The sequence below is a fragment of the Bubalus bubalis genome, chromosome 3 (assembly GCF_019923935.1).
Source record: "Bubalus bubalis isolate 160015118507 breed Murrah chromosome 3, NDDB_SH_1, whole genome shotgun sequence".
NCBI lineage: Eukaryota > Metazoa > Chordata > Mammalia > Artiodactyla > Bovidae > Bubalus > Bubalus bubalis.
In genome coordinates, this window is record NC_059159.1 from 38545996 (window position 1) to 38567716 (window position 21721).

General features: G+C 54.1%; 1 protein-coding gene across 1 annotated transcript; it reads left to right on the top strand.

The window, feature by feature from the left end:
- Positions 1-408: 408 nt before the first annotated feature.
- P2RX1 (purinergic receptor P2X 1) lies at positions 409-19105 on the top strand. The gene is made up of 12 exons (XM_006079700.4): positions 409-827; positions 11573-11720; positions 11991-12062; positions 12545-12614; positions 12841-12937; positions 13253-13333; positions 13587-13728; positions 16143-16270; positions 16707-16797; positions 17204-17269; positions 17568-17669; positions 17781-19105. The coding sequence occupies exons 1-12, from the start codon at positions 691-693 to the stop codon at positions 17844-17846; spliced, it is 1200 nt and encodes a 399-aa protein (XP_006079762.4). The 5' UTR covers positions 409-690; the 3' UTR covers positions 17847-19105.
- Positions 19106-21721: the final 2616 nt, after the last annotated feature.

Here is a 21721-nt window from a genome sequence, read left to right on the forward strand (position 1 = left end):
GGGGTGGGGGTCCTGCCTCAGGCTCAGCAAGTGTCAGGGAGCTGGACAGGAAGCAGCCCTCTTTCCTCTCTGCCCTCCTGGCTGCAGAGCCCCAGGGCCTGCGTGCTCCACCTGGGGGCCGAGGGAGGGCGGGGAGGATGTTTGGATACGGGATGAGTCCCTGGTCTGGGGAGGGCTTCAGCCAGAGGCCACTCCACCCAGGTCCTGGCCTGAGCCCCCAGCCCTCTTCTACCAGGTTTGTGGGGGGGGCTGATGGCTTTATCTTTGCCTTGTGATGTGTGGCCCATGGTTTCCTGCCAAGAACTTCTGTTTCCGGAGGCCCAGCAGGGCCGCCCAGGCCGAGTCAGGAGGGGCAATGGGGCTGGGCCTGGGTGGCCCCCCTCCAGCCCCGCCCCCATCTATCTTTGGGAATTTATTTGTCCACAGGCACGGCTGGCCCACAGTCCATCGCCTGCCAGGGGCCAAGAGCAGCTCTGACCACCCAAGGACGCTCCCACCCAACTCAAGTGCTGCCAACCGACCTCTGACTCCTGACCTCTGGACCCACCTGTCCTGCCCTGCTCTTTGTGAGGGGTGGGGAACCCCCAGAAGCTTTGCCTCCGTAAACGCTGTGAGCATTGACGCCTGGCTCACCCCTGGGGAGCCAGGGCTTTGCAAGAGGCTCGGTTCTCAGCCCCCAGCCTGGCCACCATGGCACAGCGGATCCAGGATGGGCTGGCTTCCTTCTTCTTTGAGTACGACACCCCCCGGATGGTGCTTGTGCGCAACAAGAAGGTGGGCATCGTCTTCCGCCTGATCCAGCTCGTGGTCCTGGTCTACGTCGTTGGGTGAGTGTGGACCCCCCTCCCCGCTGCCCCCCGTCACCAGCCCCCAGCCAGGGCTTGTCTTCCAGGCTCTGCGATGCCTCCCATGACCCCAGAGAGCCCCTCTTTCTCTCATGGCTGTCATCCCTCCTGACAAACCATTCTAGTGCCCTTCAGAAGGAATGGGAACCTGCTAACCCGCTGCTGAGTTGGGGACGCAGGGATGAGGGGCAGCCTTGCCCCCAGTCATATGGGGACAAGAGGTTAAGCCGTTGGGCTCTGAGGAACTGACTCATGGCTAACGGTTCTCTCGAGTGGCTTCCCACAGGGCCCTTCCACCTCTGACCTCCCAATGCACTGCTGAGGGATGGAGGCAGTGCCCCACCTTACAAGCCAGTGTGGGATAGACTCTGCTCCCATCTGCCCGCCTGAACTAGAGGCGTCCTGGGTTGCTCGAGACTCTGAGCAGAGACACCTGCAGGTTCAGAACACTTGGTGCCTTAAAGACACCATGTCACATGAAGGTTGGAGGTCGGTTCTGGCCCCAGGGATGACAGCCCCTTTCTGGGCATCATGGGACCTATCCCACCCACCCCGGGCTGCAGGGGCAGAAGTAGGTGGGACTCACCTATGGGCTGCTATGCTGGGGTCCACACAAGGCCATCTTCCTGGCTGTCTTAGCAAGTGCTTGTGTGATCACATGCGTGGTGTGTGGATGCATGTGTGTCATACCCAGAGCTCTGCGTGGGCTGTATGTGCCTTCATGTGTCTGGGCACCTGCTTATCGGGTGTGGCTGTGGGGTGTGTCCCTGGGACTGAGTGCCCTGGGGGGCGGTGAGCGGGGCAGGGGGCAGGTGCACTTACAGTGACCCCACCGAGGGCTCCCGGAGCCCCAGGGCCTCTGAAGGGGGTCCAGCCCCTGCTGCGGGGTCTGGGGCACCAGTAACCTTGCCCTCTGGTCTCCACATTCCCATTTTTGCCGTGAGACCAAACCAGGGTGCGCTGACCAGGAGCCAAATGGAGACCACATAGTCCTGGTTCCCCCAGGGCCTTTATCATCCGAAACAGCCTCCCCTTGGCTCCATCCGGCCCCCGAAGCCTCAGAACCGAGCAGGTGGAGCACGGCTACAGACCAGCCCTCCAAGACCTTTTGGCCTCGGCCTTCTGTCCACAAACCAATTTGATATCTGCAGTGTCACTGAGCTTGTGAGGGAAACGGACCCAGAGGGGAGCAGTGGAGTTTCCAGGTCACGCAGCGAGTCAGCCTCCAGTCCCAGTTTGAACCGGGGCCTCCTGGTCCCCGGCCTCCTCCTCTCCTACCTCTTGAGGGTGAACCCCTCTAATGGGTTCACCATTAGCCACACTCCTGACCCTCCCGGGAAGGGAGGGGTTGCCCAGCCGGGCCCAGTCGACCCCTTGCCCCAAGAGGCCGGGAGAATGTTGTCCTCACTGTGGCCCCCTGTGGTTCCCTGTTTCTGCTTCCGGGTCAGCACTGGGAGCAGCGCCATGCCTCCTTTTGTGTGTTGGTCACAGACTGTCAGAGGGAAAGGGGACAGTCCTCCCACCCCACCCCCAGCTGCAGCATATGCCCCAGGGCGCCACCTGGTGCTGAACACATGCCTCCAGGGATGGGGACCTCTCTCCCTCGCTCCCCAGTCAGTGCACTCAGCTTCCAAATGGACGTGGACTCCTTAGGGTTGCCAAGACTCACACTGACTTAGCCAGGTTTTCACAGCTACAAAGAGGCAGGCTCAGGATCTGAATCTAGCTGTGTGGCTCCAAAGTCGGCCTTGATATCCTGGAAAGGAAATATGCTCAGAGAAGGGCACTGACCTGCCCAAGTCACAAAGCAGAGGGAGGAAGGCAGGGTCCCTTTGAAACACCCGCTAACCTGACCCTCAAACTCCGGCTGGGGCTGCGACTCCTGCTGTCTCTGGCGCCCTCATCTGGCCACTTCCCATCACTGCACAGACGGCTCAGCCAGGCACCCACTGCCATTGACCAAACCCTGGCTGCAGTTGGTCTCACAACCTGAGGTCTCGGTTTCTCAACTGTTTCACGGAGCAGGGGGTTGGGAGACCCTCTAAAGACATTGCCTGAAGGCTGAATAATTTGCTCTTTCCTGAGGAGGGATGGCCTCTCTTTAATTACTCCCACCTCCCAAGGCTCCCCTGGTGGTTCAGACAGTAAAGAACCTGCTTGTAATGCAGGAGACCCAGGTTCAATCCCTGTGTTGGGAAGATCCCCTGGAGGAGAAAATGACAACCCACCCCAGTATCCTTGCCTGGAGAATTCCATGGACAGAGGAGCCTGGTGGGCTGCAGTCCATGGGGTCGCAGAGTCAGACATGACTGAGCGATTGAGCATGGTGAGACGGTTAGGACTTCTCTGGTTAAGAATTCACCCGCCAGTGCAGGGGACACAGGTTCAGTCCCTAGTCTGGGAAGATGCCTCGGGGCATCTTCCGCTCATGTGCCGCAATTACTGAGCCTGCACTGTAGAGCCTGTGAGCTGCCACTACTAAAGTCTGTGCACCCTAGAAGCTGTGCTTCACAACAAGAAAAGCCACAGCAATGAGAAGCTCAGCACCACAACTAGAGAGTAGCCCCCTCTCACTGCAACTAGAGAAAGCCTGCATGCAGCAACAAAAACCTAGTGCAAACAAAAATAAATAAAGGAATAATATTTAAAAATTCAGACAGTTAATCTACAGTGAGAGCTGTCTCCTGGGAGGTGGTGAGCTCTCCGTACTGGAGGTGTGTAGGCAGTGGGCTGTCATTCATGACCACGCAGGTCCATACATGGGGTGTGCTGGGACATGTCCCTGTCTGGCCTGCTCTGGTCAGGGGAGAAGAGAGGTCTGGCTGCACACACAGGTGGGTCTCAAGGGGATTTGTGAATGTCATGTGGGAAGGGGAGTCTGGGAAGGCTTCCTGGAGGAGGTGACACAGTGATAGAACCAGGCTTGAGCAAAGGCCAGGAGGCTGTAGTCCAGGCAATCTTGCTCTTGGCTTTCCTGTGGGCCTTCTGTGTGCCCCTATATGGAGCACTTGAAGCCACATACCTCTGACCCTGGAATGCACCTATCAGAGATAAGGAGAGATACAAGTTATCGCTGGGAGAGAGGTATCTGAGGACACTTCTACAGCATCTTCTCTGTATCTAGGGCTGTGTCAGGTTCCCTGGGATAGAGGTGGGGTACAGAGTGGACAAGGAGAGAAAGAGAGAGAGAGAAGCTGGGGATGGATTAGCTGGAACTTCTTGGTTTCCATTGGCAGAAACCCAATCAAAATGAAGAGTTAGGGTATTGATTGGTTTGTGTAACTGAAAAATCAGTGCAAGCTTCAGGCCTGGCTGGATCCTCCACGATGAAGGTGCAAAAGCAGCACATTCTATGGGACGGTGAGGAATTCAGGTTGGTCTCATTGGGTTCTCCAAAAAAGCAAGCCAGGCTCTCCTGGAGGTCTCATTCTCAAGATGACTCTGTCCGCAGAGTGGAAAAAAGGCCACTAGCAGCCCTGGGGCACAACTCCTCCTCCAGAGTTCCAGTCAAGTCCCAGGTCCAACACTTATTGGCTGGGATTGGGTCATGTGCTCATCTCAGAACCAATCAATCATTGTGGCCAAGGAAAGGGAGTATCCTGATTGGTGGAGCCTGGTTGAGTACCCACCTCAGTCCAGGCGCTTCTGCAGGAAAGCAGAGTGTGATCAAAGGTCCTAGGTCAAGAAGGGAACAGCAAAAGAGTCGCTAGGATTAGGCTGGGGGAGCATGAAAGGAGCCAAGGGAGAGGGGAGGGAGGAGCGAGCAGGGCCACTGGCTCAGACCTCTCAACTCTGAGCTAAGGAACATGGGCTTTTTTCTGTATGTGTTGGAGGGCCATGGGAGGGTGTCTAACAGGGGAAGGCCCAGGACAGGCAGGTGCTGGGGTAGAGTGGGGCCGTCAGAGGCAGGACATCTGAGAAGAAGCAGCAGTGATGACAGGAAAAGGTGAGGCCAAGGAAGAAGCAGTAGCAAGGAAGACAGGTCATCATCTCGCAGGCCCCGTGCTGGGGGTGGCCACCCCTCAGCCTCTTCTGCCCACCATTGCAGCACTGAGCGATGTGACCGGCATGGCCAGAGTTCCTGGCTTCTCAAGAGCGGTAGGAAACTGGAATTTATGGATGAAAGGAACATTTCTTCGTTTTTAGAGGCTGGTGACTCATTCAAAACATTTAAAGACATAAATCATCAGCTTGACTTGTCTGCATGTTGATTAACCCCTGAGCCTCCAGTGTGGGCTGCCGCTCTGAACACAATCCTTCCTGAGCTTGGAGTCTGGTCTGGGCCCTCCCCAAGGATGCTCTGCCTGCTTGATAGTGCGTGGACCAAGGTTACACCCTGTCCCATATCAGAGCTGCCCTGGAGTCTGATCCTGCTCCTCTTGTGTCTCAGCCCCTCCCCCTACAAAAAGTTCTCTGGGTCTTTTGGTAAAAGCCAAGGGGAGACAGGAAGGATGGAGGGATATAAAGAATATGAGCATGAGGCAGGGCAGGGCAGGGGGGTGGGGGTGGGGCTGTGAGCCTGGGGGCTGGGGTAAGTACTGTGCTTTCCTGCAGGATGAAGGCACCAGAGAAGTAAGTTCTGTGGGGAGTTGAGGCGTTCAGTTTGGCCCAGTTGAACTTTTGTTTTGAGATGGATTTCCCATGTCATAACATTCATCCTTTCAAAATATGCAAGTTGGTGGTTTTTAGTATAATCACAAAGTTGTGTAACCATTGTGCTCAATCGTGTCCAACTCTTTGCGACTCCATGGACTGTAGCCCTCCAGGCTCCTCTGTCCATGGAATTTTCCAGGCGGGAATACTGGAGTGCGTTTGCCATGCCCTCCTCCAGAGGATCTTCCCAACTCAGGGATCGAATTCGTGTCTCCTGCGTCTCCTGTATTGGCAGGCAGATTCTTTACCACTGAGCCACCATCCCCACTATCTAATTCCAGAATATTTGCACTACCCCAAAATGAACTTCATTGGAAGGACTGGTGTTGAAGCTGAAACTCCAATACTTTGGCCACCTGATGCAAAGAGCTGACTCATTTGAAAAGACCCTGATGCTGGGAAAGATTGAGGGCAGGTCAAGGAGAAGGGGACAACAGAGGATAGATGGTTGGATGGCATCACCAACTTGATGGACATGGGTTCGGGTGGACTCCGGGAGTTGGTGAAAGACAGGGAGGCCTGGCGTGCGGTGGTTCACGGGGTCACAAAGAGTCGGACATAACTGAGTGACTGAACTAAACTAAAAATGAACTTCACACCGTTAACAATCATTCCCCATGTCACCTCCTTACCCCTTACTTTGCCTATTCTGGATATTTCATGTAGATAAGATCATACAACATGTGGCCTTTTTGTGTCTGGCTTCTTTTACTTAGCATCATGTTTGCAGATTCATCCATGTTGGTTATATGTCAGTTCTTCAGTCCTTTTCAGGGCTGGATAATACACCACTGTATGGAAATTCCACACTTTGCTGGACATCTGAGTTGTTCCCACTTTCTGCCTGTGAATAATGTTGTGAACATTTGTGTATGAGTTTCTATGAGGATATGTTTTCAGTTTTCTTGGGTATTCAGTTCCTGGTAGTAGCTTATGGTGAATGGTGTCAGGTTCTTGATCTCCGAAGAAGATTTAGCTTTGGGACCAGGGACCAGGCTCACTCACTCAAGAGCTTTTGTGTAGCAGAGTTTTATTAAAGTATGAAAACGGACAGAGAGAGCTTCTGACATAGGCATCAGAAGGGGGACGGAGAGTGTCCCGCTAGCTATTCTAAGCAAGGGAGTTATATACTTTTTAAATTAGTTATTACAATAAATCAAAAGAATGTCTCAAGGTTGTAGAGATCTTACTAGACCCACTCCCATATTTTACATTTTAAGATAACAGGATTAGCCAGAAGGTTTTCAGGAAGGAGAAACTATCCTCAAGCAGGATACACTGTTGTTATACAATCTTTAGTACAGAGTTTAAACTGAGTTGTTTGTTGTGTAATCATCAGTTCAGGACTTAAAGGAAAAAAAATTATTTATGTGACTAAGACTAAGGAATATAGAGAAAAAAAGATGTTTGGCCTTTCCTCCTCCTTGAGAATTCCAGATTCCTATCTCCTCTTGAAGAACCCCAGACACCTCTCTCCTTCTCAGGGACCCCGGACTTCTTATCAACCTGCCTAGGAATTGACTCTCTCACTAGGAGTGGAGTTGCTGAGTCAATGGTAATTTCATGTTTCACTTCTTTTTAAATATTTATCTATTTATTTGTGGGGCTGCCTCAGGTGTTGGTTGCCACACACGAGATCTTCCTTGAAGACTCTGTGGTTGTGGTGCCTGGACTCAGCTGTTGAGGCACATGGGCTTAGCTGCTCTGCGGTATGTGAGCTCTTAGTCCCAGACCAGGGATCGAACCTGTGTCCCCTGCGTTGCAAGGCAGATTCTTAAACACTGGTCCACCAGGGAAGTGCCTTCCAGACTGTTTTCCAAAGGGTTGAGTTAAGTTGGAGGCAACTGTGCGATGTTTGGAGGCAGGGTGGGCCCAGGGCAAGCGGAAGGAACGTGTGTCACCAAACATTCACAGCTGGAGCCTCAACATTTGGATAAGCTCTTTGAGAGCAGAATTGGGGTTTATTTGGTTCTTTTCTGTATTTTTCATGCCTAGAGCGGTCCTTGGCACATAACAGGGCCTGATAAATAGATACTTGTTGAATGACTAAATGAATGTGTGGGATTGAATCTCGGAGGAGAGCGCAGAAGCGGAGATGGAAAATCAGGGACAAAGTGTGCCTGCAGCGGTGCACATAGGGTTCCGACTGGGCCGAGAATAGAAGCCAGGGGACGGGGGCAGATTGACATTTAAGGAGGAATTAGTGAAGGACGACCAGAAACCGTAAATAAATTGGATTGTTTTTTTATGGGCTAACTGCATGCCAAGCACTGTGCTGATTTCCTTAAAGAGAACTCACGGGCATCCTCCAATCACCTGGACGCTTTCTCTTCTTGAGGCCCAGGCTCAGTGAGTGGCTGCGTTTGTTCAATCAGCAGCATCTTTGAGGCAGGTGCCTTCACTTCCTTTTTAACTGAGAAATCCAGGGCTCAAGAGGTTTAGTCTTTAGCCTGAAGCCACACAGCTGGTGAGTGGCGCTGCTGGTACTTGAACCTTGACCTCCGCGGCTCCAGAGGCCGCACTCCCAGACATTCCACCATGGGATCTCTCCCACAAAGGACTGTTAAAGAAGAGAGACCAGGTCAGGGTGTTGTGGAGGGTGAGGAGGAAAGAATGGGAAAGAGAATTTCTGGAAGAGGAGGGGCTTCTGAAGATGCTGGTGTCTTTGGCATCAGGCCCCTTCGGTGGCCTTCCTAGGGTGGTGACTACGAGACCCAGTCCAGGTAGGCGTGGCTTTGGGGGGGGTGGGCCAAATGGCCCCATGGTCATTCTGTTATTATCAGAACTAAGGTCACTGAGGCCAGATTTGGGCCTCCCGGGACTGACAGCCCCTGGGGGCAGACACAGCCAGGAGTAGCGACATTGGCTCCAGGGCACAGCCTCCGTGTGGCTCCCGGTAGACATGTTGATGCCAGGCTGCTCTGCGGAAAAGGGGGCAGAATCCTGGGCTGGGGGCTTCGAGCCTGGGGTCTGTCTCAGACACAGAAGGGACACTCCCTTCAGTTCAGTTCAGTTGGGTTAAGTTGCTCAATTGTGTCCAACTCTTTGCAAACCCATGGACTACAGCATGCCAGGCTTCCCTGTCCATCTCCCAGAGCTTGCTCAAACTCATGTCCATCAAGTCGGTGATGCCATCCAACCATCTCATCCTCTGTCGTCCCCTTCTCCTCCTGCCTTCAATCTTGCCCAGTATCAGGGTTTTTTCCAATGAACCGGTTCTTCGCATCAGGTGGCCAAAGTATTGGAGTTTCAGCTTCAGCCTCAGTCCTTCCAGTGAATATTCAGGACTGATTTTACACTCCCTTTGGCCTCTCTTTTTCCATCTCTACATGAGGAGTTGGTTTTGGGCAAAGAAAGAAATAAGGCTAAGATGTCAGGAATGGGAGCTGCCAAGAGGCAGGCCTGTGACCTCTCCCGCAGCGAGTTCAGAATATGGGGCAGCTCCCTATCTTCCCTGACAACAGCGACTTCAGACGGCCCACCTTCCCTGGTGGGGCTGGAGACAGAGAAGCAGGCTCAGGAAGCATTGGGAGGCCCCGTTGGGCCTCACCTGTTGCCATCTGAGACCTGCAGGGGGCAGCAGTGACCATGCTTAAGTTTCTGGGGGCCAGCACCAGGCTGTGGTCGGGGAGGGGGATGGCAGGGAAGGGGCTTAGAGGAGAGGAGTGGACTCTAGGAGCGGAGAGGAGGACATGGTGGGCTGCCTTCCTGGGGCCTGGAGCAGGGAGACACCCCAGAGAGCCAGCAGTGGCTCTGAGAATCAGAGGCCAGGAGAATCCTGTCCTGGGGCCTGAGTTCTGGGGGGCAGAAGAGGGATTTTGAGCTCTGCTTTGGACAGGTGGGTTAAAGGTAGTATAAACAGTGACAGAGGCAGAAACACACCTCCCGACACTCGGTCGCAGCCACAGGTGTGCTCACAGATTTGCCCTGGAGATACACAACTACACACTCTGATGGGTACCATGGATCACACACACACACACACACACACACACACACACACACATACACACACACTTACAGTGAAAGATTCTTTCCTGAAGGAAGGGGACCACACCCTGGAGAGGAGTATTCTCCAGAACTCTCATTTGTAAACAGCGGAAACCAAACCCAAACTGCCTCAAATAAAGGAAAAGAATTTATGAGCTCATGTAACTGGAAAGTCCAGAAGAAGATTTTTCAACATGCTTCAGGTATGGCAGGATCCAGGTGCTCAATCAGCACTGTCAGCAGTCCAGTCCTCCCCATCTCCCGGCCTGGCTTTCTCTTAAGCTGGTTTCGTTCTCAGGCTTGCTCTCTCCGTGAGATAACAGATGACTCACCATAGTTTTGGTCTTATAACCACCTGGCTTAGCCACCCAGCCGAGATGATGTCTCTTTCTCAGTAATTCCCAGAAAAATTCTGGCCTCATTGCTGAAACTCCTTGGGATTCTGTGCCCATGCTTAGACCCATTGCCATTGCAAGGGCAATGGGACATTGCTTAGCAAGCGGTGGTTATGTGCCCCCACCATGGGGCTAGGAAGGAGGTTGGCCCCATGAAACCTCCCAGATTAAAAATGAAGAACCTAAAGTAACAGGGGTTCTTTTTTGAAAATATTCATGTATGTGGCTGAGTTGGGTGTTCGTTGCAGCGTGCAGGATCTTTAGTTGCAGCATGAGAACTCTTAGTTGCGGCTTGTGGGATCTAGTTCCCTGGCCAGGGATGGAACCCGGGCACCTAGCACTGGGAGCGTGGAGTCTTAGCCACTGGACCACCAGGGAAGTCCCAAGAGCCGGGGTTCTTAATGCTGGGAGGGGAAGACCAGAATTTCCCAGGAAAGCTGGGAGGCCTCCAACCTGAGCCACTCCCACCAGGGCCTCACCTGGGGCCAGATGCTATAAGTCCCTCAAAGGGCCACTTGCCCCCTCTGGCTTCCCTTCCAGTCAGTCCCTCTCCCCAGGAGCTCCCAGCATGGCTGAGATAATAGCAGCTAATGTCTGTCTGGAGAAGGCAATGGCACCCCACTCCAGTGCTCTTGCCTGGAAAATCCCATGGATGGAGGAGCCTGGTAGGCTGCAGTCCATGGGGTCACTAAGAGTCGGGCACGACTGAGCGACTTCACTTTCTCTTTTCACTTTCATGCATTGGAGAAGGAAATGGCAACCCACTCCAGTGTTCTTGCCTGGAGAATCCCAGGGACGGGGGAGCCTGGTGGGCTGCCATCTATGGGGTCGCACAGGGTCGGACATGACTGAAGTGACTTAGCAGCAGCAGCAACGTCTGTCTATACAGTGCTTACCCCATGTCAGTTTCCATTCTAAGTGTTTTTCCAGGCATTGACTCACAGCACAAGTACTGTTGGTACTCTTGTTGTTTACATTTTATAAGGAAACTGAAACAGAGAGGAATTCAATAGCTTCCCCAAATCATAGAGCCTGTGAGATGCAAGCCCGGACTGGGACACCAAAGGTCAGGCTCTCAGCCATCACCATGCTCTGCTGTTTCTCAGTGGGAGGGACTCAGCAAGGAAGGAGATAGGGATGAAGACTGGGGTCCAAGAAGCTTGAAAAGTGAAAGTGTTAGTCGCTCAGTCATGTCCGACTCTTTGCGACTCCATGGACTATGGCCCGCCAGGCTCCTCTGTCCATGGGGATTCTCCAGGCAAGAATACTGGAGTGGGTTGCCATTTCTTTCTCCAGGGAATCTTCCTGACCCAGGGATCGAACCCAGATCTCCTGCACTGCAGGCAGATTCTTTACCATGTGAGCCCCTAAGAAGCTTGGCCTCCAACAAACCCTACTCTTGGAAAAGAAGCTGAACGAGACCTGCAGGGGCTCTTCTCCGTAGGAATTAGCATTTTCCTAGTGAAAAGAAGGATGGAGCTCCAGCACAGGGAGGCAGGTGAAGATTTCCTGCCTCCAGCCCCACAAGAAGCCTTAGGAGTAGAGTGGCCTCAGAGATGCACTTGGGGATGGGAAGGGAAAGGACTCCCCCCCGGGGGAGGGAGGAAGTGGCAGTGGCCCAGAGCCTTGTGCCATCCTGGAGTGGCCCTGCCCAGCTCTGGCCCCTCTGCCCTCCTCATCCCCCTCCAGGTGGGTGTTTGTCTACGAGAAGGGCTACCAGACCTCGGGCAGCCTCATCAGCAGTGTGTCTGTTAAACTCAAAGGTCTGGCTGTGACACAGCTCCCAAGCCTGGGCCCCCAGGTCTGGGATGTGGCCGACTACGTCTTCCCAGTGCAGGTGAGCTGACTGTGCGGGGGGCACCTCCCACCCACAGGGCGTGCAGGCTCAGAGCTGGGTTAGGCTCTGTCCCGCCTCCCTGTGGGCCTCAGTTTCCCTGGGAACAAGGGACAGATGCAGCCCCGTACCGTCAGCCCACTCTGATGTCATGAGTGTCGAGGCTGCTGGGGGTCCTGTGGGTTCTGGGGGCTGGCTGGGACCATGCTGGTGTTCTCCGGGCTCTTCCAGCTCAGAACCCTGTCTTGCCCTCCCCCTGCCTCTCACTTCCAGGGGGACAGTTCCTTCGTAGTCATGACCAATTTTATCGCCACCCCCCGGCAGGCTCAAGGTCACTGTGCAGAGGTGAGGACTGTTACCCATTCCCTGTTTTTTGAACCTTCAGGAAAAAGTAATGTGGAAGAGGAGGTCCCCCGGAGTATTGGAGGGAAAGCCTGATTAAGCCTCCCTGCGGGGCCGTAATGGTGGAATTTCAGGCATAGATTCACACAGAGTGATAGCCCACCGTTGGCAGAGCTGAGGCTTCCCTCCCAGCTGTGTGTCAAGCGGGATGCTGAGCCTCAGTGCCTGCCCAGTCCCCAACACCTTCCCCCTGAATCCCTGCCAGCTGACATCGGCCCTGGGACAGCTGGGCACAAGCCCAGAGAGGTCCAGGCGGTGCGGGGACTGGGGAAAGGAGGCTGTGAGCAAGAGTCACCCTGAAGGGATCTCAGATCCTGCCCCACACCATCCCTAGGGCCCTGGGGGCGGGGGCGGGTGGGATGTCTGTGTATCTACTCAGGACCCAACCCTGGGGGCCTATGGCCAGCAGCTCTCTCCTCCCCCAGAACCCGGAAGGGGGCACATGCACAAATAATAGCGGCTGCACCCCGGGAAAGGCAGAGAGAAAGGCCCAAGGTAAGGCCGTTCCCCTCTGCAGCTTAGGCTTCCTCCACCAGGAAGTCCTTCCTGCCCCCTCCCCTCCTGCCACCCTGACCTTGGCCTCCCCCATCCCAGAAGGTCTGTCTTCAGGCTCCTGCTCTTGGGTGCCCCATCACTGGGGGCTCCCAGGAGTGGGGCCTGGGGAATCTCCTCTGCCGCCCCAGCTTGGGATGGGCACCCAGGGGTTCCACTCTCGCTGCAGGCATCCGCACGGGCAAGTGTGTGGCCTTCAACGACACGGTGCAGACCTGCGAGATCTTCGGCTGGTGCCCCGTGGAGGTGGACGACAACATCCCGTGGTAACGCCCTGTCCTTCCCGGGAGCGGGGAGCAGGGTCCCCAGCCCAGATAGAGGGGCGTCCGGATCTGTGCTCTGGGAAGGTCTGTCCCCACTTCTTCCAACCCCACCCACACCCCATCTGTGCCGCCCAGGCCAAATATGCCTCAGCCCCTGATCAAGGGGCCTAGGAGTCCACATTACAACACGCCCACCCCTCCGATGACCCAGGAAGATCCCATGGGTTCTCACAGTCCCAGCCCCTCAGCCCAGCTCCCTTGGGCCGAGAGGGATTGATTCCTGGGGAGGGGCTGGTGAGTGAGTGCGGTCTCCTCCAGCCCCGCCCTTCTCCGAGAGGCCGAGAACTTCACTCTCTTCATCAAGAACAGCATCAGCTTTCCACGCTTCAAGGTCACCAGGTTCGTGGGAAAAGCGGGCAGAGACACAGGAGGCCCTTGGAGGCCACCACTTGTCACCTCTGTCACCCTGCACTCACGCTGACTTCCTTCTGGGGCAGAAGCTCGGCCGAGCCCCTGCATGTGGGGCGGCTGCCTTCAGCTCCAAGGGCTGTGGGAGGAGCGTCTCTGGGGCCTGGGAGGGAGGGGCTCCCGAGCTCCCCGGCAGGGTGGGTATCCTTCCAGCTGGCATGCTGCTGCCTTCTTGCCCGCACAGGCGCAACCTGGTGGAGGAGGTGGATGCCCGCTACATGAAGACCTGCCTCTTTCACAAAACCCTGCACCCTCTGTGCCCAGTCTTCAAGCTCGGCTACGTGGTACAGGAGTCAGGCCAGAATTTCAGCACCTTGGCCGAGAAGGTATAGTGCCGGGTGTGTGGGGAGGCCTGGACCCCAGATCACCGGGCCTTATTTTTTGACCTGGGTTAACAGGCCCAATTAACCACCCCATCCCCTCAAGTCCCTGGTTCTGGCTGACCATATATACAGACCTATCCCTTAATATTGGGGCCCCTAAGATGCAAGCCTGTGTCCTTGGCAGGCCCTGGCATGGACCTGGCACCGAGGAGGTGCCAGAATGAATGGCCATAGGCAGATACGACCTGGATGTCTTCTGAGGGCCTGCTGTCTTTCTTTTTCGTTAATTAATTTTTGGATGCGTTGAGTCTTCGTTGCTGCATGCGAGCTTAGGCTACTCTCTAGTTGCGGCGAGTGGTGGCTACATTCTAGTTGCAGTGAGCAGGCTTCTCGCTGCGGTGGCGTCTCTTGTTGGGGAGCACGGGCTCTAGGACGTAAAGGCTTCAGAATTTGCAGCACACAGGTGTAGTTGTCCCACAGCAAGTGGGATCTTCCCAGACTGGGCATCAAACCCATGTCCCCTGCGTTGGCAGGTGGATTCTTAACCACTGAACCACCAGGGAAGTCCTGCCTTTTAAATATTAGATAAAAGCAACTTAAACCCCATGGTCCATGCCCTTGACAAGTCCTGTGCCTGCCTGGGGTTACTGGGAATTCTGGAGGAATTCTCAGATGTGCAGTCGCGTGGGGTTCTGAGAGGAGGGGAACCTTATAAGGAGCACAGACCAGCCTGACTGGGTTCAGATCCTGGCTCTGTCCTGAACAAGCCACATGACCTCAGACAAATTCCCTACCTTCAGTGTTTCTGCGCTTGTACTCCTGTGAAGTGGGAGAAATAATAGTAAAAGTCTTGTGGGGTTGTCCTGAGGTCAAGGGAGTTCACACGCAGGATGGCACTTCAGCGCTGCCTGGCCTGAGGCATCCAAGGTACATGTTTCCCCATGATTCGTATCATCAGGCTCCTGCAGGACTCAGAGATGGAAATCAGTCCCTTTCTGTGACATCACCCGCCAAAACAACTCGCTCACCACTTGTGGTTTTTTGGTCGCTCAGTCTTGTCCGACTCTTCTGCAACTCCATGGACTGTAGCCCGCCAGGCAAGAATACTGGAGTGGGTTGCCATTTCCTTCTCCAGGGGATCTTCCCGACCTAGGGATCGAACCCACGTCTCCTGCTTGGCAGACAGATTCTTTACCACTGAGCCACCTGGCAAGCCCTCATTCACTATACCTTTAACTAGTATGGGGGTCAACAAACTTTCTTTAAGGGGCCAGAGAATAAGTATGAGCCACAAGTCACATGGTCTCCGTTCCAACGACCCAGGGCAAAGGCAACCACAGACGATACGTAAACCACATTTGGCCCTCAGTCCTCAGTTTGCCAACCCCTGGAGGGGGTTTACTCTGTAGCAACATACAGGACCAGAAAGCTGAATGTTCTAGTTTTCCCTTTTCCTAAAAATCTCCCTGCCACCCGCACTGGGAACTTCTCACCCATCACCATTGTCTGCAAGCATCTAGCCTCCCGCTTACCTGCCTAGCTCCACGCCTGCTCTGACTTGACACAACTCTCCTCTTGCTCAGCCCACCCCGACCCGTCCCTGATTCTTGCCTCGCCCAGAGGAGCTTCATTGTCTCAGGTTCTTTCTTCCCAGCCCATGTCTTTACAGACTTACTTTTAAAAGTATGTGTTATTTATTTGTCTGACTATGCTGGGTCTTATTGTGTCACACGGGATCTTCGATCTTCCTTGCGGCAAGCAGTTTCTTTAGTTGCAGCATGCGAACTCTCAGTTTTGGCATGTTCCCTGATCAGGGATTGAACCTGGGTCCCCTGCATTGGGAGCACAGGGTCTTAGCCACCAGGGAAGTCCCTACAGACTCACTCTTTAATTCAACAGCGATTTCCTTGCCTCCCACGCTAGGACTCAGGAATCGGTGCAAATGAGACAGTCCAACCCTTGTGGAGTTTATGGTCATGGGTGAATAACCACAGAAAATAAATATATGGCTATAAAGTAAAACATGTTTTAGAAGAAAACACTTTAGAAGGAATCACAGGGGTATACTTGAGACTGAGGGTGGTGGTTAGGGGAGGCCTCTCAGGAGAAGTGACCAAAGGATGAGAAAGAGGCAGCCTTGTGGGACTGGGAGGTGGTGGTGGTGGGGGGGGTGACTGCATGTGCAAAGGCCCTGAGGTAGGAAGAATTTGGTGTATTCTAGAAACTGGAGTGTGATGGGTGGGAGCTGGGGCCAGAGAGGGTGACAGGACCTCAACCCTCAAGCAGCTTCTCAGGGTCTCTTCTCAAACAAACAGCTAAACAAAAATGTTCCCTCTTCAAGAGACTGCTGGCACCAGTTATCAGGCAGGAGTTCCTGATCCTACACCCTGGATCTTGAGCTCCTGTGTCCCTGGCAGGGCGGGGTGGTGGGCATCACCATCGACTGGCACTGTGACCTGGACTGGCACGTGCGGCACTGCAAACCCGTCTACGAGTTCCATGGGCTGTACGAGGAGAAAAAACTGTCTCAAGGCTTCAACTTCAGGTGCCTGCTGGGCCCCCACCAGCGCATCCTTCCTTGGGGCCCCACGGGTTTTTCTACTCCCATCATCCCTTGAGATCAAGCAGGTGTCCCCAGGAGGGGAGCAGAGGAGCCTGGGAAACTCCCATCCTCCTGGGGTTGGCCAAGCAGGGAGCACAAGCTTAGAGGCCTGAGCCCCACCCCTGGCTCTCCATTCCCTTGAGGCCCACCTGGCCAGGACTGGCTGGGGAAATTGCCAACGTCAGGAGTTAGGGTGATGGTTGAATACAGCATTCGTGGAATGAGACTTGGATTCCTGCCAACGATTCCCCTTCTATATAATATTGGGGGCATGGGGCTTCCTCATGGACCTCTAAGGGCTCCTGCGTCCCTGATGCTCTGGGAACTCTCGAACCAAGACGTTTCTCCATCATTCTTGCGACCTCTCCCCTTCCCCAAGGTTTGCCAGGCACTTCGTGGAGAATGGGACCAACTACCGGCACCTCTTCAAGGTGTTTGGGATTCGCTTTGACATCCTGGTGGATGGCAAGGTGAGTGTCTGGTGTGAAGGGCAGCCTGAGACACATTCTTGGTTTCTGCTGGTGTCTCTGGGGTGTCTATGGTTTTAGGCGATGGGAAGTTGGATGGGCCTCATTCAGCACTTCCATATCTGATAACGTGCTGTTGCGGGCAGGGCTTTCCAGCCTATGAATACACTGCCCCTCTATCTCCCCATGTCCAGGGTGGCAGAGCCAAGGTCAAAACCCAGGGCTCCTGACCAGTGGCTGCGACCCTGTGCAAAGCCAGAACCGTGGGCAGTGGGCTACGGGGCCAGGAAACATTGGAGGGTGGGGAAGTCCCCCTGCCCCCAGCCTGATCTTAGGGCTTCTGAGGAAGGCCTTGTCCACCAGACCTTTCTGACCATTAACCCTTCTTTCCCCTGGGCCCTGCCACCAGGCTGGGAAGTTTGACATCATTCCCACAATGACCACCATTGGCTCTGGGATTGGCATCTTCGGGGTGGTAAGTGCTGAGGCCATGCAGTCACTGTGTTGGGGTCAGTCCCTGTCCTCCCACACCTCAGCAACAAGTCTCCCACCCCAAAACCTGACCGAAATTGTTCACTCTTTCTGAGCCCGCCCCACCTCCCTAGACCTGTCTGAGGAAACTGAGGCCCAGAGCTGGGGCAGGACAGAGGTGGGAGGGGACCTGAGTCCAGACAGCACTCAGCCTGGGCCCCAAGGTCAGCAGGGATGGAGGTGGGGTGTTCAGGGTCCTGTCCCCAGACCCCTGTGCTCTGTCCTCCACCCGGCCCCCTCAGGCCACGGTTCTCTGTGACCTCCTTCTGCTCCACATCCTGCCCAAGAGGCACTACTACAAGCAGAAGAAGTTCAAGTACGCGGAGGACATGGGCCCAGGGGCGGTAAGAGAACTCCCCCACTTGGCCCCTCAGAGGCTTCAGGCCCGCATGTCTGTGCCGGGGACCCATTTGCTTCCGGGGGGCTGACCCACCACCCCCCTGATGCTCACACAGGGACAGCGTGACCCTGTGGCCACCAGCTCCACCCTGGTTCTGCAGGAGAACATGAAGACATCCTGACCTCTGTCCCCAGCTCCTACTGGACGCAGCAGGAAGGGAGCCCTGCTCCCTGGGGAGCTGGTGGGATCCCAGCCAGGGCAGAGGGGTCCCTCCGCCAGGGTGGAAGGATTTCCCCAGGAGCTCTTCCACCCTCTCAGCCAGGCAGACACCAAGTTGCCGGAAGCTCACAGTTCTGGGCTCCAGCTCCAACTCTGCAACCCTCCCAAGGAAGCCTTCCCCAGCCTCAGCCACTCCACTCCTGGCCCCAAGCTTTGTGCCTGTCCCTCTGGGCCCTCATCCATCCATCCTGCTCCCTCGTGTCTCCAGACCTCTGCTCTCCCCAATGGCAGCCACTAGCTGCTGGTGATTATTTAAATTTAAATTAATTAGGATTGAATAAAATTAAAACTTCAGTTCCTCCAACTAGCCACATTACAACTGGTAAATACACATGTGGCTAGCAGTTGCCCTACTGAACCACAAGAGATGTTTACAGCATCGCAGAGAGTTCTGTTGGATGGCTAACCTTGAACCCTGTTCCCTACTGGCCCCAGATCTCCCTGGGATGCTTGTCAACAGTGCTGGCACCTGGGAATTCCCTGGTGTTCCCGTGGTTAGGATTTTCACGCCAGTGGCCAGGGCATGATTCCCTGGTTAGGGAGCTAGGATCCCACAAGCCGCAAGGCCAAAAACAAACAAACAAATGCAAAAACAGTGCCGGCACCCGGGCACACCCCAGATCTCCCAAACCAGAATGGCCAGGGCTGGTCACATGGTCTCCGAAGATAGCATAACCCTTCAGGACCTAAGTTTGAGAACTGCTCCTGCTGCGGTATCAGACTTCATTGCAGCCAGCATCACCTGGCAGGTGCAGGCCTTGAGCAGGTGTGTAGTGTGCTCACAAGCCACACAGTGTCTCATGCACATACACACACACGTGCACTCACCCACATACACAACCTCCTCCCATCCACACTGTGTGTTTGAACAGCTTGGGCCCTGCAAACACAACCATCTGAACACACCTACACCCCCAGGCACAGACTCATGGTCCACGCCTTGTCGCCTCCATGGGGATGTGTTATCTTGAAGTATGTGAGGCCAGGACGGCCCTTTTTTAGTGATGGATCCTTACTCAGCTACCTCTGGTCAGGGTGGGAGCCTCAGCCAAATCCTGGGCTCTCTGCCTGTGACCCAGCCCCGGCTCCCGAGGCCTGCCCAGCTCTGTTAACACAAGGTCTGAGAAATCAAGGGGTGGAGGATAATAAAAGGAATGGTGAATGAGTTCAAACCTCTGCCTTCTGCCTTTTCTTTCCCGCCTTCTCTGAAACTCAGCATTCCCAGCTGTGAAACTCAGGGCTGAGCTGAGTGATCGTTGAGGTCCTCCTGGATCTCTCTGTGGAGGTGGTGAGCTGACCCTTAAGCCCTGATCCCCGCAGAGGTAGTACTGGGGATTGGTTCACCTTTATCCATGGGCCACTGTCCTGGCACAGCCCTGAACATTGGTGCTCTTCCCAGTCTTCCACATGCCCCTCCCCTGGTTTCGAAAGGCCTAGCACTGGGACAAGCAGAGACCCCAGGCATGGCCTCATGAAAGCTGGGCTGAGAAAGGGGCTGGCTGTCCTAGGAGAGAGTTGTGCTGGAGTCCCAAAGAGGAGAGGCAGGTCTTGAATGGAGACAGTGTGGAAGGGGTCTCCAGGGACCCTGCTGTGGGCATGACCCTCCGGCCACATGGGGTCTCTGGGCACCCCCATCACCGTGCTCTGTCTAGAGCAGCATTGTCCGACACCAGTGACAGAACGTTCTCTATCTGTGCTGCCCAATGTAGTATTCACATGTGGCCATTAAGTATTTAAAATGTGGCTCATGCAACCAAGGAACTGGATGTTTAATTGCATTTGTGTTAATTTAAATCGCCACATGTGGTTACTGGCTACCATATTGGATGGCATAGGCTAGCCCCACCCCTTGCCCCCAGGCCCTTGGCCTTGTGCCCTCTTCCCTAGCCAAGAGCTGTGTCTCGGATTTTACAAAACAGGAACTTTCCCTCTTCTTCCTTCTCTGGAGCTACCCGGTTTTGCACCTCCTGTTTCCTTCCCTTCTGAGCGAGCAGAGGATTCCTTCTTGATTTCCAAACCTCACCCAGCCTGGAGACCTCCCACCAGAGGCTGTCTCTCCTCTCCCACTCCTGCGTTTGCTCCCCTCTTCCACCTCCTTCTCGCCCTGCTTCTCTACCCTGCTACCTTCTCACCCTTCTGTTTCCCTGCTACTCGGCCTGCCGTCCCTTCACTGCCAACACCATTCCAGAAAGACCAGTCTACACGTATTCCCTCTGCATCCCCCCCTCTACAGTTGGCCTCCAGCCCCTACCACCTTTCTAGATGCCCTTGCCAAGGTTACCAGCAGTGCGCTTGTTGCCACATCCAAGCGGACACTTCAGCCCATATCCTGCTTGGCCTGTCAGTCTCTGACACGGCTGGCCAAGCCCTGCTTTGTTGAAAGATTTCCTTTCAGCAACTCCTAGGTCCCACCCTCCCCTGATTTTCCTAGCCAGCCTAGTATATAGGGAAAAGATGGTTTTGAATTGCAGTTCTGCCACTATAAGTCCTTGGGCAAGTTGCTTAACTCACCAAGCCGCCTCTGTGAGTCAGGGATAATAATAGCCTCTACTCAGGTTGGGCTAAGATATATAAAGTGCCTAGCATGGAGCCTGGTACACAGCAGTGCTCTGCCCCTCCGTCTGTCCTCTCTGCCAATGGTGGAGTCAGCAAGCTGTCCCCAGATATGTAGTCTCTACAGTGATACAGCCTTTGGTTCTTGGTTGGGTGTGAGGCTGCCTAGAAGCTGCATTTCTCAGCCACCTCTTGCAACTGGCTCTGGTCATGTGACTAAGTTATAGCGAATTGGATGTTTGTAGAAGTGTCATGTGACACTTTCTGGGAACTTTCATTAAAAGAAAGCTGGTAGATCTTTTGCCCGGTTCTTTATCTTTGTGTCCATCTCACTGCCTGGAATGCGTATGTGATGGTTGGAACTCTAGCCATCACCTTGAATCATGAGGACAAGAGTCAAATCCAGAGGTTGCTGGAGCAGTGAGTGGAAAGAGTCACATCTGGGAGGTCTTTGTGGAGCAGAGCTGGAGCAGAACTGTTGCCCCCAAACTACGTTCATCTTGTAGTGGGTGTCCAGCGAAAACACACAACCAAGCCAAAGAGTGGGAGAAGGAAGGATTTATTACTTGTAGCAAGTAAGGAGAACACTGGGGATCTTTCTCTGTAACAGTGTCTCTTGGAACAGCAAAACTGGGAAAGTTTCAAGCTTAGGGCACATGCTTATTATTCATGAAGAGGCTTGGGGAGTTTATGCATCATAGAACTGGGGCAAAGGTTGACAGGAGGGTCAGAAAAGCTCAGGGTCATCCCTTAGGTTTCGGTTGATCTAGTGGTTGAAGAGGGTTTCAATTCTGCAAAACAGCTCAAGAAAGTGCTTCAGGCTAATCTTTACCATTGAAACAGAACTGGGGGGTCTTTACAATTGATATATCATCTTTGCTGCTGCTACTTCTTTGCCTGACAATAGTTGTTTGATCCTGCATTCTTTTGTTCCTTTAAAATCATTAATTACTGGGACCTGTTCATTCATTATTGAGACCTTTTCAAAGATAAGTAGTGTGGCCAGGCTTGGATCACAAAAGCGGCTTAGGGCACAAATGACTTCTCTTATACCAAAATGCTACATTTGGTTCTTTTTCTCTGGGACTCCTTACTTTATCTGCTTACAATACCAACTCAGGACTGTTTACCCTGAGGCTCTTATGTGGAATTTCTGTTAGGTAAGTCAGAACTGATTCTGCCTACTACAGAGATTTTGGGGCTTCCCTGGTGGCTCAAATGGTA

Bases quoted from the DNA above. Each gene is read 5' to 3' on its own strand.
- P2RX1 (XM_006079700.4), top strand. From the start codon at position 691: ATGGCACAGCGGATCCAGGATGGGCTGGCTTCCTTCTTCTTTGAGTAC. The intron at 828-11,572 runs GTGAGTGTGGAC...ATCCCCCTCCAG, and splicing joins GTCCTGGTCTACGTCGTTGG to GTGGGTGTTTGTCTACGAGA. The intron at 12,063-12,544 runs GTGAGGACTGTT...CTCCTCCCCCAG, and splicing joins CTCAAGGTCACTGTGCAGAG to AACCCGGAAGGGGGCACATG.